The 13,346-nt window shown below is 34.7% G+C and overlaps 1 protein-coding gene across 5 annotated transcripts in view; it reads right to left on the bottom strand.

The window, feature by feature from the left end:
- Window positions 1-395: 395 nt before the first annotated feature.
- The window catches only part of Sns (sticks and stones), a 298,003-nt gene continuing 285,052 nt past the window's right edge, over window positions 396-13,346 (bottom strand). For 2 of the 5 annotated variants that reach the window (XM_083099163.1, XM_083099160.1), the window contains 4 exons: window positions 12,230-12,586; window positions 11,621-11,748; window positions 8,370-8,553; window positions 396-7,431 (listed from right to left, as the gene is read on the bottom strand). In XM_083099163.1, the coding sequence (XP_082955289.1) occupies window positions 6,947-7,431; window positions 8,370-8,553; window positions 11,621-11,748; window positions 12,230-12,586 (1,154 nt within the window). In that variant the 3' untranslated portion in view covers window positions 396-6,946. Of the gene's footprint in view, window positions 7,432-8,369; window positions 8,554-11,572; window positions 11,749-12,229; window positions 12,587-13,346 lie in introns of those variants that run through there. The other 3 variants (XM_083099161.1, XM_083099162.1, XM_083099164.1) reach the window with 3 other exon arrangements.

Consider the following 13,346-nt stretch of genomic DNA (forward strand, 5'->3'; position numbering starts at 1 on the left):
AAATTAATCTGACTGTAAAATATGAAAATATGGTTTAGGGATATATATATTTCTAATTTTCATTGAGTATACGAGTATATGTTATATTTAATATTTTTCTCTTTTCTTTTTTCCAAGAAAAAAATTGTAATGCTCTTTTGCAATTTTTGAGATTAATAATAATTAATAATAATTTTAATACTTAGCAATTGTTACATTTACGCAAAAAATGATTTTACGAATATAGATTACATATTTCAGTAGTCTACCATATCATTCAATGCAAAAAAAACTTGCGTTTTTGACTCGTGTACAATATTTGTGCAATTTATTTTATTAAACAAATTTTCTTCATCAACATTGTTAGAAAAGAAAGGATAGTGGAAATTGTCGGCGAGAAAGACCTGAAAGACCGATTTATAAGTTGACAATCAGTTTTAATAGTTGCAATAGAAAACAATATACAGAATACAGATACGGAATAATCCTAGCTGACGAAAGGCTCCCCTAGGTAAAATGTTAATCGTGTAGTGAAAAATTACGAATGAAAAACAAGATGATACACATAATGAGTGGCTTATTTTTACCTATCTGCTTATCGGTTAGTTCATTTATCTAATTACAATGATTGGAATCGTTAATTATAATTATGTCTGTATAGACACGCAGGTGTGTGTATACGTAATAGAGATTCTTAAACGCTACACAATGTTGCTTTTACTTTGGTTTTAAATTAAGGACTAGCGTGTCGAGCTTCGCTCTGTTTCTATGTATGCAAATATAAACCAACATTTACGCCTCTTGTTTTAGTCAATGTAAAAAGTATTGGCAGTAGTTCGAACATAAATCACATCGTTAAGTTCTGTAGAAGACCGTGCGATAATGATCGAGAAACACGTAATCATATTTAAAAACAATAATATGTAAAAAATAACATGTGTCTCTTTAATTTTCTTATATCTTGAAAATAAGATCGACATCCTGCTACAAATTTTGACAACAAGTACAGTTCAGACAAATCGCGCGAACATGTCTCGAAAACAAGTTATAAATGCATCGCACCTAAGGTATTCTTCTCTTCTACCTTCGTTCTGTCTTATATATTACGGTTTAAGTAACGTGGTGCGGCGAAGGCACAAGGCATATATTTATTGAACGTCTTGCAGCAGCGCGAAAGTGCACGGGAATTTTTAAAAAACAGAGAAAGGGGGATGAGCAATAATCTCGTTATAAATGCATTTTTGTACGAAATACATCTAGTTCGACGAGGGATGGACCGACAAGCAGCTGCCGTCGTCAACGCGAACAAATACACAGATGACGGAGCGAAGCTCACAGTGAGTGTAGTGTTGTGTATACCATTTAGAATTGGAAATGTAATTTAGAATTAGAATGTAAAAATACTATGTATATGTACATTAATCAGTTAATCGTGGGCATTCAATTATGTTACATTCGATCGTTACGTCGATCAGAGAGCTTTTCATTTTCGCTTCTATTTTCCATCTTCTCTTTTTCTCCGTTTCTTTCTTTCTCTCTTCTTTATTTTTTTTTTCGTTTTGATCTTTGTTGTACTCGGAGAAGCAGCGCCGAGAAATTTTCGTCGACCGCGGTGCTAATCATTTGTTTGTTTGTTTTTTTTCTCGTAATAGTCTCATTTCGCATTAACACATGGTATGTTACACATGTCGAAGAACAACATCGATCGGTTGGCACATAAAACGGAAGCAACACTTAGACCAGTCGCGGCGATAATAGTTACGTACAAATTTGAAAGGGAAGGAAGAGTACAACTCGTACTTTCGTTCATTATTGGCGCAACCCTCGGCACAAAGGGATAAAAATTATCTCCTACGCGTGAAAAAGTAGATAGTAGAGCCCGGTTCGTAATAAAAAATTGTCGTAAAAGACCGTCGTCGTAAAAAACATGGCGCGACGCAAAGACGGTGGAACACTGGCGATATCAATTTTGGAACGGATACAATTTTTCGTAATGTCTCTCGTGCATTATTCGCATACTCGTCCTGATGCGTTCTTCTTCGTTTTTTCCTTTTTTGTATTTCGTCGTCGATTTGCGATTCGCGATACTCGCGTTTTATCGTTTCGTCGCATTTTTTAGAAACAATTGTGCTGTCGTTAATCTCTATTTATCATCGATAATTATATCATCGCGATAAAAAGAACGATATATAAAGTGAATATACATCTAGTATACAAAAGCTCTCTCGATTCGTTTTTTTCTTTTCTTTTTTCGTAGTTTGATATAATTCGTTCAAATATTTTCATTTCTTTCATTCCTTTCGTGTCTATCTAAGTGCTATGTACATTATACGTTTATATATTTATATATATACATGTAAAACGATTAATTGATTCTTTTCCATATCCTTAATGATTGTATAATTAGGATTGACTATGTCTTAGAGTAATCAACGAAATTACAAGTGTTATCATTATTATTATGTAAAATATCAAATATCATACGTGTTAGATGGTATGTCCATCTCCAAGGTACCATTTTGGACGAATAGCGGTCCGTCTAACATGCCTAGCACTTTGATGAGCAAATACTTTGGAGATTACATAAATCTAATAATAATCTTCAGGTAATATTAAGTATAGATGATTTGTTTTTTTTTTTTAATTACAAATATAAAACATGTATATGTAAATAGAACTCTTAATTATGCGCGAACATGTTCATCTCTAATTGAGCATACGTGAATTTCTTATCATCAGTCTAAGCCGAACTGTACGGCTCCATATACAACGGCGGTTTAACAATACATTCTCTCTCTCTTTCTCTCTTCTTCTCTTCCTCTTTTTTTTCTTCTTTTTTTTCTCTTCTCCTCTCTCTTTTTTTTTCGTCTTATAAGCTTCGTAGAATCTATTGTGTTAACAAATAATCGCTGTAATGAGAAACAACAATATATATGCGTACGCTACGGAAAAACGTTATTCATAAAACTTTCAAACAATCTCTCCGCGATGAGCGATGTGACGCACGTGACCGTCCGGGCGGATAAAGTATAATTGTTTCCTACAAACAATTCCTCACCGTCAGTGGTGAGATGTGAAAGATGCCGGAAAATCTCTTTTCCCGTCGCTCTTTTTTCGCGCTCCTCTTTTTCTTTTTTTCTTTTGCGATCCCTGGTTAAGAACACCATTGTAGGGAGACCTCATCGCGCCCGACGAATAGACAGGATTTCGCGCAGGAACGAACAATGGAATTTTATATATATATTTATGTAAGCGAAAATGATAACAATTATTATAATTATCGTAAATCGTCGCGAGCTGCTATCACATCGGCGACAATGATGTTCTCCCAATCGAAAGACTCGCGATGTCTTCGGGACTTACACCTCTCATTGTCACAGCCCTTTACCGCCGGAACGCAAATGCATCGTGCGTTACATGGCTCCCTTGTGGCAATATATATCCCTCCTCCTCTTACGATAGGCCAAACGCATCGAGTTTCGTCGTCGTCATCAGTTTTTTTTTTTTTTTCAAAAATATATATACGCTGACTACTTAGGCTTTCGACGAAGAACGGAAAGACGCTGTCTCGTCCAATCAACGGGATTAATTTTTTCCTCCTTGCGCGGATATACAGCATTATTACCTTCTCTAAGCAATACTTCGTTTATAGCCTAGGTAATAGTGAAGACCCTCATATGATCCATTTGAATTACTTGATTTTTTCTCGGCTTTTTTTTTTTTAATTTTTTCCCTCTCTCTCTCAACCGCGTGAAACACTGAGACGTTATCGCACACTATTTACATTAGTTTAATCATAATTAGTAATTGGAAATAAATGCAAAAATATATGTATATGTGTCGAACATTTAGCTAATAATACGAGCATCCGCGATAATCATGCATGACGCGAATATCTCCCTCACGCTGTCAGTAGAGTATCTTTATACCCTTAACTAAAAATCATGTAGCAATTTAAACTTATGTACTATTGTCTTTGTTCGAGATATCACTACGCCAAGACATTCACTGGGATGGCTCCCCGTTCTTTCGTTCCTCTTTGAAGAATCCCTTTCTCTCGTCTCGTGTATCTTCATCTCGCGTAACAATTGATCGCGAGTTTAAGATCGAAATTGCGATGTCGACGACTCGAATGAGTCTGCACCAGTCGTGTACCTTGATATCGTATTATTCTGCTTTTCCGATTCGTAAACGCACTTCTAGATGCATTCCTGAAAACGCAAACTCGACCCGTTCTCGTGGCGAGAAGCTTGGATCTCTCATTATCTCGGTTGGTTGGAGTCATCAGTAAACACAAATGTACGTAGGTTTTTAACGAGCGATTAACATCGTAAAAATCGGCGTGATACGGCGAATGGCCGTTTAATATACATGTATTTTATATGTGTATATGTGTATTATGTGTATGTGTGTGTGTTTAAGAAGATAAAAATATTTATCAACATGTATACGCGGTCAATGGACTATCTATAGTATTGACTTTAGGATCGGCAGTGAAAACTCTGTTTTCTACGTACGATACGTGTTCAAATTGATTTTTCATTTTGTAAGAATTACTCGCAAAAGACAAGAATCGCAGCGCAACTGTATAATACACATAAACAAGGCAAATAACTTTAACATAAGTAAATGAACAACTCGCAAGTGCGAATTATGATATGCAAATTGCACTATGCTAACAACGTATTCGAGGTTGCGGTTCATTTTCTAGAAATAACGGATCAGTAAAGTTCTCAACATGCCTTAAAGTTTCCGTGTAAGTCTTCTTTTCTATGCGATATACAGAATAATCTGAAGTCAATTTAAAGAGTCCAAGAGGAATATAAAGGTCGAATATAAAAAGGAACGTTCTTTACGAGTTGTAAGTTCAAAAAATATTTCAAAATTTTCGTGCACTCTCAGAGATACAATTCAATGTGATTCAGAGACATATATTAACTATAATGTATAATATAATTCTCTTTTGTTACAATTGACTTCAGGCTCATCTACTTGTTCTCGCAGGGATCGCAAGATCCTGAATGCCCTCGTAAAACGCAAAATGATGGACTCGGATTTTCTTGCCGTTTAGTGGTAAAAATGGCTATATCCTGGCATTAGATGGTGTTTCACCAATGGAATGGAAATGTCGAGATTCGAGATCAAACCGCCGCACATTTAACGCTAAATTCGACTATCTAGTACCATGGATTGTGTTCAAGGAGACGTCGTTAACTCAAATAGGATCATAAACGACACGGATGGAGGACGGGAGGGGAAAGAAAGTTTAATCTCGCCGCGTTCTTTTCGATTTTCCAAGCGTTCCTCTTTGTAATAACGATTGTCTCGTCTCCCTCAACATCGAATCGTCGGAATAAACCGACTTATCGACGCGAAAGTAAACAATGGACGGTCATGACGGATATGCCCACTCTTGCGTAGCTGTGAGTTCTAAAGGGGCAATATTGTGCGGTCATTAATTAACATTGCTATCACTATTTTGAAAATCAATATCAGTGATTGTGCGTGATAATCATAAGCATGAAAAACTCGTATCAATACCTTGGAACTGGAATAACCAATTCAGCCTATAAATTGGAAGACAGATGGATAAACTTATATAAATGTAAAGAAGGAATATTGCAAATTCTAAAAATAGGACTTGCAAGTTAAAAATTGAAAGAGAAAATAACATTTTGCATATAAAATACAGTATAAATGCTACTTAGCATTATTTTATAATATTTTCCTATAATGCTTAATGCTATATTAACACGATTTCTATTGATAATTTAATAACAAATTTAATCTATACTTTTCCTTATTATAATATGAGATCAATCAAATATTTCGAAATTTTCTTCCTTCCAACTTTAAGCTATGGAATGGGGTTAGCTATTCTAGTACCAAGGAAAACGAATATAAATCCAATGATATTTATACTGACAATAATAATATCAGTGTTGATCGTGAAGATCTGTGATTTCAGATTCAGAAATATTTCAGCGTCAATCACACGTTCAGAGTGAAGAAAATCACTTTTCGGGTGACATTTCAAAGATGTCTCGCGAATTTCTCGACTGTCGTTGATACCTGCATAGTGATATCTAAACATAATTGTTATGATAAATATGTACTGACATGAAGTAACCAAAGAACGAAATTATTGCCGCGAGTATTTTTTTATCTATCTTTCTGATTACGTGTGTATTTACAGAAAATATACTTTCCTCGATAAAATCGGTATATCGATTTGGAGCTTCGATCATAAGCAGTGATTACGCTATGATCGCTGTGTCAGCGGATATTAACTAACGCTAAGGCGAGCAGACAAATACAATGAGTTAGAGTAGGAGAAATGGTAAAGTTGGGGGAAGAGGCAGGATAGCGGAAATGGAACAGTAAAATCATCCTTCGAGTTTTTTGGAGTACGCTCACGCGTGCTAGCGTGATCGTTCTCTCTTCCTCTAGGATCGCCATCGCTCATTCGATTATACATATATTCCTAAGATTAGAATTCAATCGCATAGGAGAGCCCCGCGCATGTCTCCTCTCATCTAGAAAGTAGCCGCATGGAAGGGAAAGGCGTGTTTACAGCATGTTTATCTGGTGCACCGTTCTCGTCTCTCAGTGTTCTTTTCATTCTCTCCCTTTCTGTCTTTTTCTATTTACACACTTTCGTTCTCGTGCACCAAACAGAGTCTTCGGAGATTGTTTAGATGCATGATGATGAGTGCTGTAGGATCTTCAAGCCGTGATGCCGTCGTTCGCGAACCGTCAGCCTGCCCGTCGTCGCTCAGGGAGATGATCGGTGACGATTTCAACGATGCGAATGATTTAGAAGAGGATCCGTCATCACGACACTCCGCGTCGTTCAAAGACGCGTGCTCCTCTCTGTGACCGCGACCGGTCGACGGTCCTCGTCGTCGTCCTGGGCGACGGCGCGGTATTTACCGCGCACCGAGCTGGGCCCGAAGATTGGTGAGCCTCAGACAAGATGGCCATCGATGTCGGAATAACTCGGTGTTGCCGCGAACGTTGACAGCGGGTGGCTTTGGCAGGGCGGTGGCGGGGGGGCCGGGTGCGAATGCGGGTGCGAATGGGACCCACCGTTGGCGCCGACCCGGGCGAACGTGGCCGGTGGCGGCGGTACTGACGGCGGTATCGGCGACTTGGTGCCCGCGGTCATCACGGTAACGTCGGGCGGAGGTACAGGACGCGGCAGCGTCCTGGTGCGCGTCAGGGTGCCGGTACCGGTGCCCACCAAGTGTCCGCCCATTATATGACCAGTCGAGCCCATCGACGTGGGATAGTAAGGCCCGCCAGATGGATCGCCGATGACGGGAGGCGCCGGACTCGGATTGCTGTCGTAGCTTATGTAGCCCCGACCGCCGTTGTCCATCTCCACGCTGTAGAAGCTCACATCATTGGGCGGCGCCGGGCTCGGATTACCGATGTAACTCGACTTTGACACTGTAACATTGGTACAGATGGTAATATAAATGATGTACAATACAAATGTTAGAAAAATATTAAACATAAGAGATAGTTAGAATGTTATACATTATCGGTTAAAAAGTATTATTTATAGAAAAAGAGAAGTTACATTAATGAACAAAAACATATATTAATATTACCAAGTTATATTTTACTATTATTATTATTTTATGTTTTAATCGTAAATATTATAAATAATAAAAATATTATTAAATTTTTGATTCTTCAAAATAATCTCCCTTCAATACTGTTGCATTAATCTTGATATTCTTGATAATTTTCTTTTACAGTTGTTACTGATTTGATTCCAGTATGTTTACAAGTATTTCCACAGTTATTTTGGATTAATAGAGCTCATTTTTTTGAACACTTTTATTTATATCCATAATAGTTCTATTGGATGAAGATCCGGTGATTGAGAGGGTCAGAAACATTATTTTAAAGAATCAAAAATTTAATATTTCTGTTCTTAAATATTTGTTATAATTTTTAATTTTTATAATATTAAGACATAAAATAACAGTAATAAAATAAAAGTTAATAATATTTATATATGTTTTATTCATTACAACATAACATTTCTGTTTTTATAAGCGAAGCAATATTTTTGATCGATATTGTAGCTAAAGAAATGGCAAAATATTGGCGAAATATTGAAAGATTACTTGTGTGCTATGATATTATTGTGATTTATTAAATTTCAATAATTGCGCGTTTGGTTTGACATTTCTTTCCTCTTATACCTCATTTCTTGTCTGCCTAGAAATGAAGAAAATATGCGAATAAATTGAATATCTCGTAAAGTTTCATATAAAAATATGACGGAGCGTATTTAAAATTATATCACTGCAAAATATAAACGATGTATTTTATCGTGATTGTGCATCCCTTATTGTTTAAAAAATATAATGTACCTGAGAGAGTCCCGCTAGCGGTAGTTCGCTGGGGCGGCGAGTCCATATTCATGGATGTCTGCATGTGATTGCTGCGACGACCGAGGGTGCCCTGATGAACCTGCATCTCTAAACCGCCTTTCCCGAAATCCTGGATAGTTTGATCTATTAAATACGTGCTAGCTGCGGTCTTCCGTCCTTCGTCCTGTTGAATGACAATTGTTGATTTATGATTTGACAATAAGTCTCGTTTCGATTATATAAAACGGACTAAATTTGTTCGTCTCAAATTTTTACTTTCGATAAAACCTCTCTATCATAAATATTATTCCTAATATATAAAAGTTTAGAATTATCTTTTACATTACATATTATTTTTCTACGTATAATAAATTTTATTATGTATAAATTAAACTTATAATGTATACATATATATGTATTAAATTTAATTTATATGTTTAATTTATATTAATAAAATTTATATATATAGAAAATATATATAATATATATAAATAAAAAATATAATTTATATATAATAAAATAAATTATATATATGTATTATTTTCTATATATAACTAATTTTAATGCAAGTGTACCTTAAATGTACGTCAATTTTTTATCTTTCATTTCTTACGTTTTACAAGTATTCTTATCTTATATCTAAGATCTTATTTTCGATGAAAGTATGGATAGTGGAGGAATAGTGGCTTATTAACGTCTGGCTATCAATCAGTATTAAAAAAAAATCTATTCAATCACATGAACTCTGAGTAATTAATTAAGTACTAAATAAAGAATATTAAAATATTACTCACGAGACATATATGCGTTTCATCATGTAAGGGGAAAAAAAGGCGCGAGAGATAAACATGAACAATATTGATAACGTAAATTGCAACTGTAAACCGAAACGACGCGTTGCAAATTAAAATCGTAAACCGCGCGATTCAAAGTCGATAATTGACGTGACATTTCCTCTGTATTGTTTGAACTTGTAGTTCCGTGTTTTTCATTCTGAAAATCTTTATATTAATACATATTTTAACAAAAAGAACCATATGTATAATATTATAAAGTCAATAATTTTACTAATCTAACTAATAATATAATCAATTTATACTATACAATCGGCCCGTGTAATTAGCAACTTATTAATAATGATATAATCAATAATAAATTAATCACACAACCGTGTAATCTGTAATCATTTATAATTAACAACTCTTAATCGCTATAATTCCGATCGCCGTATTAAGCATAAATCTGTAATTAATATCGATAGAAATGTTATTGCAAAGTTCACACAAACTTGGTATCGATCCACGTTTTTTACTTTTTTCGAATCGCCCTCGCTATTTTAATTTGCGACGCGTCAATTTCGACCTGCAATTGCGCAATTTATGTTAACAATTTTGTTCGTGTTTATTTTTCGCGCCTTTTTCTTCGCTCGACGAGAAGCATGTCTCTTCCTCTCTCTTGTGTACGCGAATATTTTAATTATTCAAAGTTCGTATTTTTCCGAATTATCTTATAATATGGAATATGTCCTTTTTTTAAGTCAAAAGTAGGTATTTAATCGTAAATAATGATTGGTTCGATCAAATTATTTAATAGTAGTAATTTGAAGTACGTCACGCTTGAATCAATGAACGAACCTGCAAAAGTGCGATTCGGCAAAGTGATAATCACAAATAAGATCTCACATAATTTCTTTAAATTCGTCGCGAATGCGGTAAACATCGGGAGTGTCTCGTACAAGGCGATAAACGATTGTCGCGTTAATTAATGTCCGCGTAATTAGTGTTTCCGATCGATTCTTATACACTTGAGTGGATACTCAAAGCGAAGCAACGATGTGGAAATGACGCAATGGCTGGTGAGCAAATTTATTCAGTCATCAATTAACTTAGCACATATTTTATCTCGGAAAAAAGTCTGCCGTAAATCTATGTTTACCAGAGAAAAATGAAAATATGTATTCTATTGTTCGACATATTTTTGTTCAATCATAAGGATACAATAATAAGAAATTTCGAAATTTTATTTGGAAATTTTCGAACATTAAAAAAATTTATTAATATTGTTAACTAGATAAATAGTAAAAAATAAAGAACGAGTCAAAATTAAATAATTAATACAATAATTTGTCAGTTGCAAATCATCATACAATATAAGATTATTTAATCCTGGAAAATTATATAATTATACTATATGATTAATAGATTTTGCAAATTTTAATGTTTTTTTAATTTGCAGATCGGCACATTCTGCTGAAATTCTGCTTCATCATTTACATCATGTTCTACAACAGTATGCTGTATTATTTGGTGAGTTATGTTAATTTTTTATTATATCAGATAGCGCTCTGATAATGAAAAAAAATGAATAATTAAAAGGGTTACTTTTTTCATGATTGAATTTTAACGTCAACGTTCGGTTATTTCATATCTTATTACCCCACTATTCTTACTTTCATTGTATACTAATAGATTTAATATTATTGCAAGAAAAAAGAAACTAATGTTTTAATGAGTAACTACTTTACGAAGCGTATTACGTAAAGAGTTTCTTAAAATCTCGTTAAATTAAAATGTTGCAAGTGTCAAGTTCAAGCGGCTTTTTTCAGCGTTATTCCAACGTTCAAATTTAAGAAATATCTGTTAGATTTACCTGAGATTTTATACTTAGCTGAATTAACTGTTTGCGCTCGGATGATATGAAATTATTATGACATATGTCACAAAGAATCAAAAGTTTATATGTAAAAAAATTATAGTTATAATTAAAAAATTATAAAGTTAAAAAAAAAGTTATAAAATTACTAATGCAATAAAAATAGATTTACTTCAAATTGTTAAAATTAACTTCGTAACTTAAAAAACTTCCAATAAATTTCACTAAATATACACAAATTTTCGCGTAGCTTCCAAATATTTGGATTAAAATAAAATAATATCAAGCTTAATAATATGACACATATTATTCCGAGTGCAAAAGCATAAAAAATAAATTAAAGTCAGCAGGAAGAAGAATAGTGTCGTTATAAGTAAATTAATATAAATAAAACGCGATATATCACCTCTTGCATTAAGAGATAGATAGAACTATGAGAGAAGAAAAATTGCGGGAATCAAACGAAATGTAAGAAAAAAAGAAACGAAGCAAAATTAGCAAAAGTAATAGGGAAATGGAACAGAAAAAGTGTTGCTAGAACTCAAACCTACCCTCCGGAATTATTTGTTACTAAGAACATACTGACTGATGGCACTGACCACGTAATCATTAGCGTCGAAGTTGACGTCGCTTTTCTCGTCCGACATTGAACTTAATTCGCCGGTCATGGTGTCGCCGTTGACGGTGGACGGTGCGTACATATCTGCGGTCTGCGACTTATTAATACCTGTGCAAAGATAACGAGCAATGAATATGCGAATGGCGAATTAAAGCGCGAATAACAAGACTAGGATCGCACAAAAGATGAAGCTCTATTATCGAAAGAGAGATATAATTCAATATTTTTTTTTTTTATAATTATACTTCGTTTAACACCAATTTTTTTAACATGTAATCATACAATCAATTAAAAACCCGTGATAATAATTTGAATATTCATAAGATTAAATTTATAATAGCTCTGTTACACCAAGCCCATGTTACACAATCAATGGTTGAATAGCTTGATTTAAATATGGATGCAATTTTACACAACAATTTGATGAGAAATTTTGAAGTTTCAAAATTTGGAGCTGAAACAAAAGTCTACTATGCTCATCCTCTGATGTGATCGTAGTCAAACACTGGATTGGTTTGTAGCGTGTTCGTGCAATCGAGTCTAAGTTAGAGTGAATATCGCGCTAAATATCATAGGTCGTTAAACTTACGAGCTTTATTTCGCTTTCGTACTATGTACCACAACATGATGAAGACATTAACGATAAAAATGATGACGGAAGTCGCTGCTAACGTATAGATATAATTCATTGGAAAGTCACCCTTTTCCAAAAGGACGTCCGGCAGGTTTTCCTCTTTATTTGGTCCTAGGAAAATAAAGGAGAGAAAGAGCACGTGATAAATATTATATTTACCCGTACGCTGGGCCTTCTTTTTCGATTTTACTGTAGCAAAGACTATGGTCGCGGCAATGAGTAGGCAAGCAGAGGCGGAAACAGTGATGATAATGACGATGATGTAGGAGGAACTATTCTCGCTTGATGTCAACTCGGTTGGTGGCGCCTCGCCTGTAACCCAAGCCAATGCCCCATCACCGGTTTATGTTATTCATGCAATGAATGAATCTACATTGTTAGTCAACTTCGAAATCCTCGAAGTTGTGTAATACTGTAATACTGATAATATGGCGGTAATTTATACAAAACTAGCAATTAAGCAGTAGCAACTAGCAACTTGGTTACTTGTTCAACTTGTCTGTTGTCCTCTTCTCTCGAAAAGAGCAAACATCAGTAATTCACTGCTTGACTGTCTTCTGTAATCCTTAAACGAGTTTCAACTGCGCGAATAATTTACGATAATTTATGCATTTTAACCTTCGGAATTTTTTGCTGAGCTTTTGTGATTCATGTAACGTAATTGGAGGCTCTTACAAAAATATTATCAAGGAAAAATTTCAAAGCTGATTGTTATGATCGTCGGTATGTATGATTCATGCTAAAAATCACTATACCGCGTATGATAATCTATAACAAATGGTAATTTTCGTAAATGCTACATTACGTAATGTCTAATGCATTTTATTGCAACTAACCCATGATATACATAAATGCCATGCGAACGTTCATGAGACACACTAAACGATCAACCTAATTACTGAGTATGATTAATTATGTGGATGCGGGGCAATCGCGTTTAATTATGTCTCGATGATCTGCATAATGATTTAGCAAGCTGTTATTTTCCATGTAGCATGAATAACGATGTACTATCTATTTAACGCAAATATTTGACTTGTAAGGGCTAATAATTATCATTTCACAGTCGAAG

This window comes from Camponotus vicinus, unplaced genomic scaffold (genome assembly GCF_025532165.1).
Source record: "Camponotus vicinus isolate PSW18456_S1 unplaced genomic scaffold, iyCamVici1.0 SCAF_5, whole genome shotgun sequence".
Lineage (NCBI taxonomy): Eukaryota > Metazoa > Arthropoda > Insecta > Hymenoptera > Formicidae > Camponotus > Camponotus vicinus.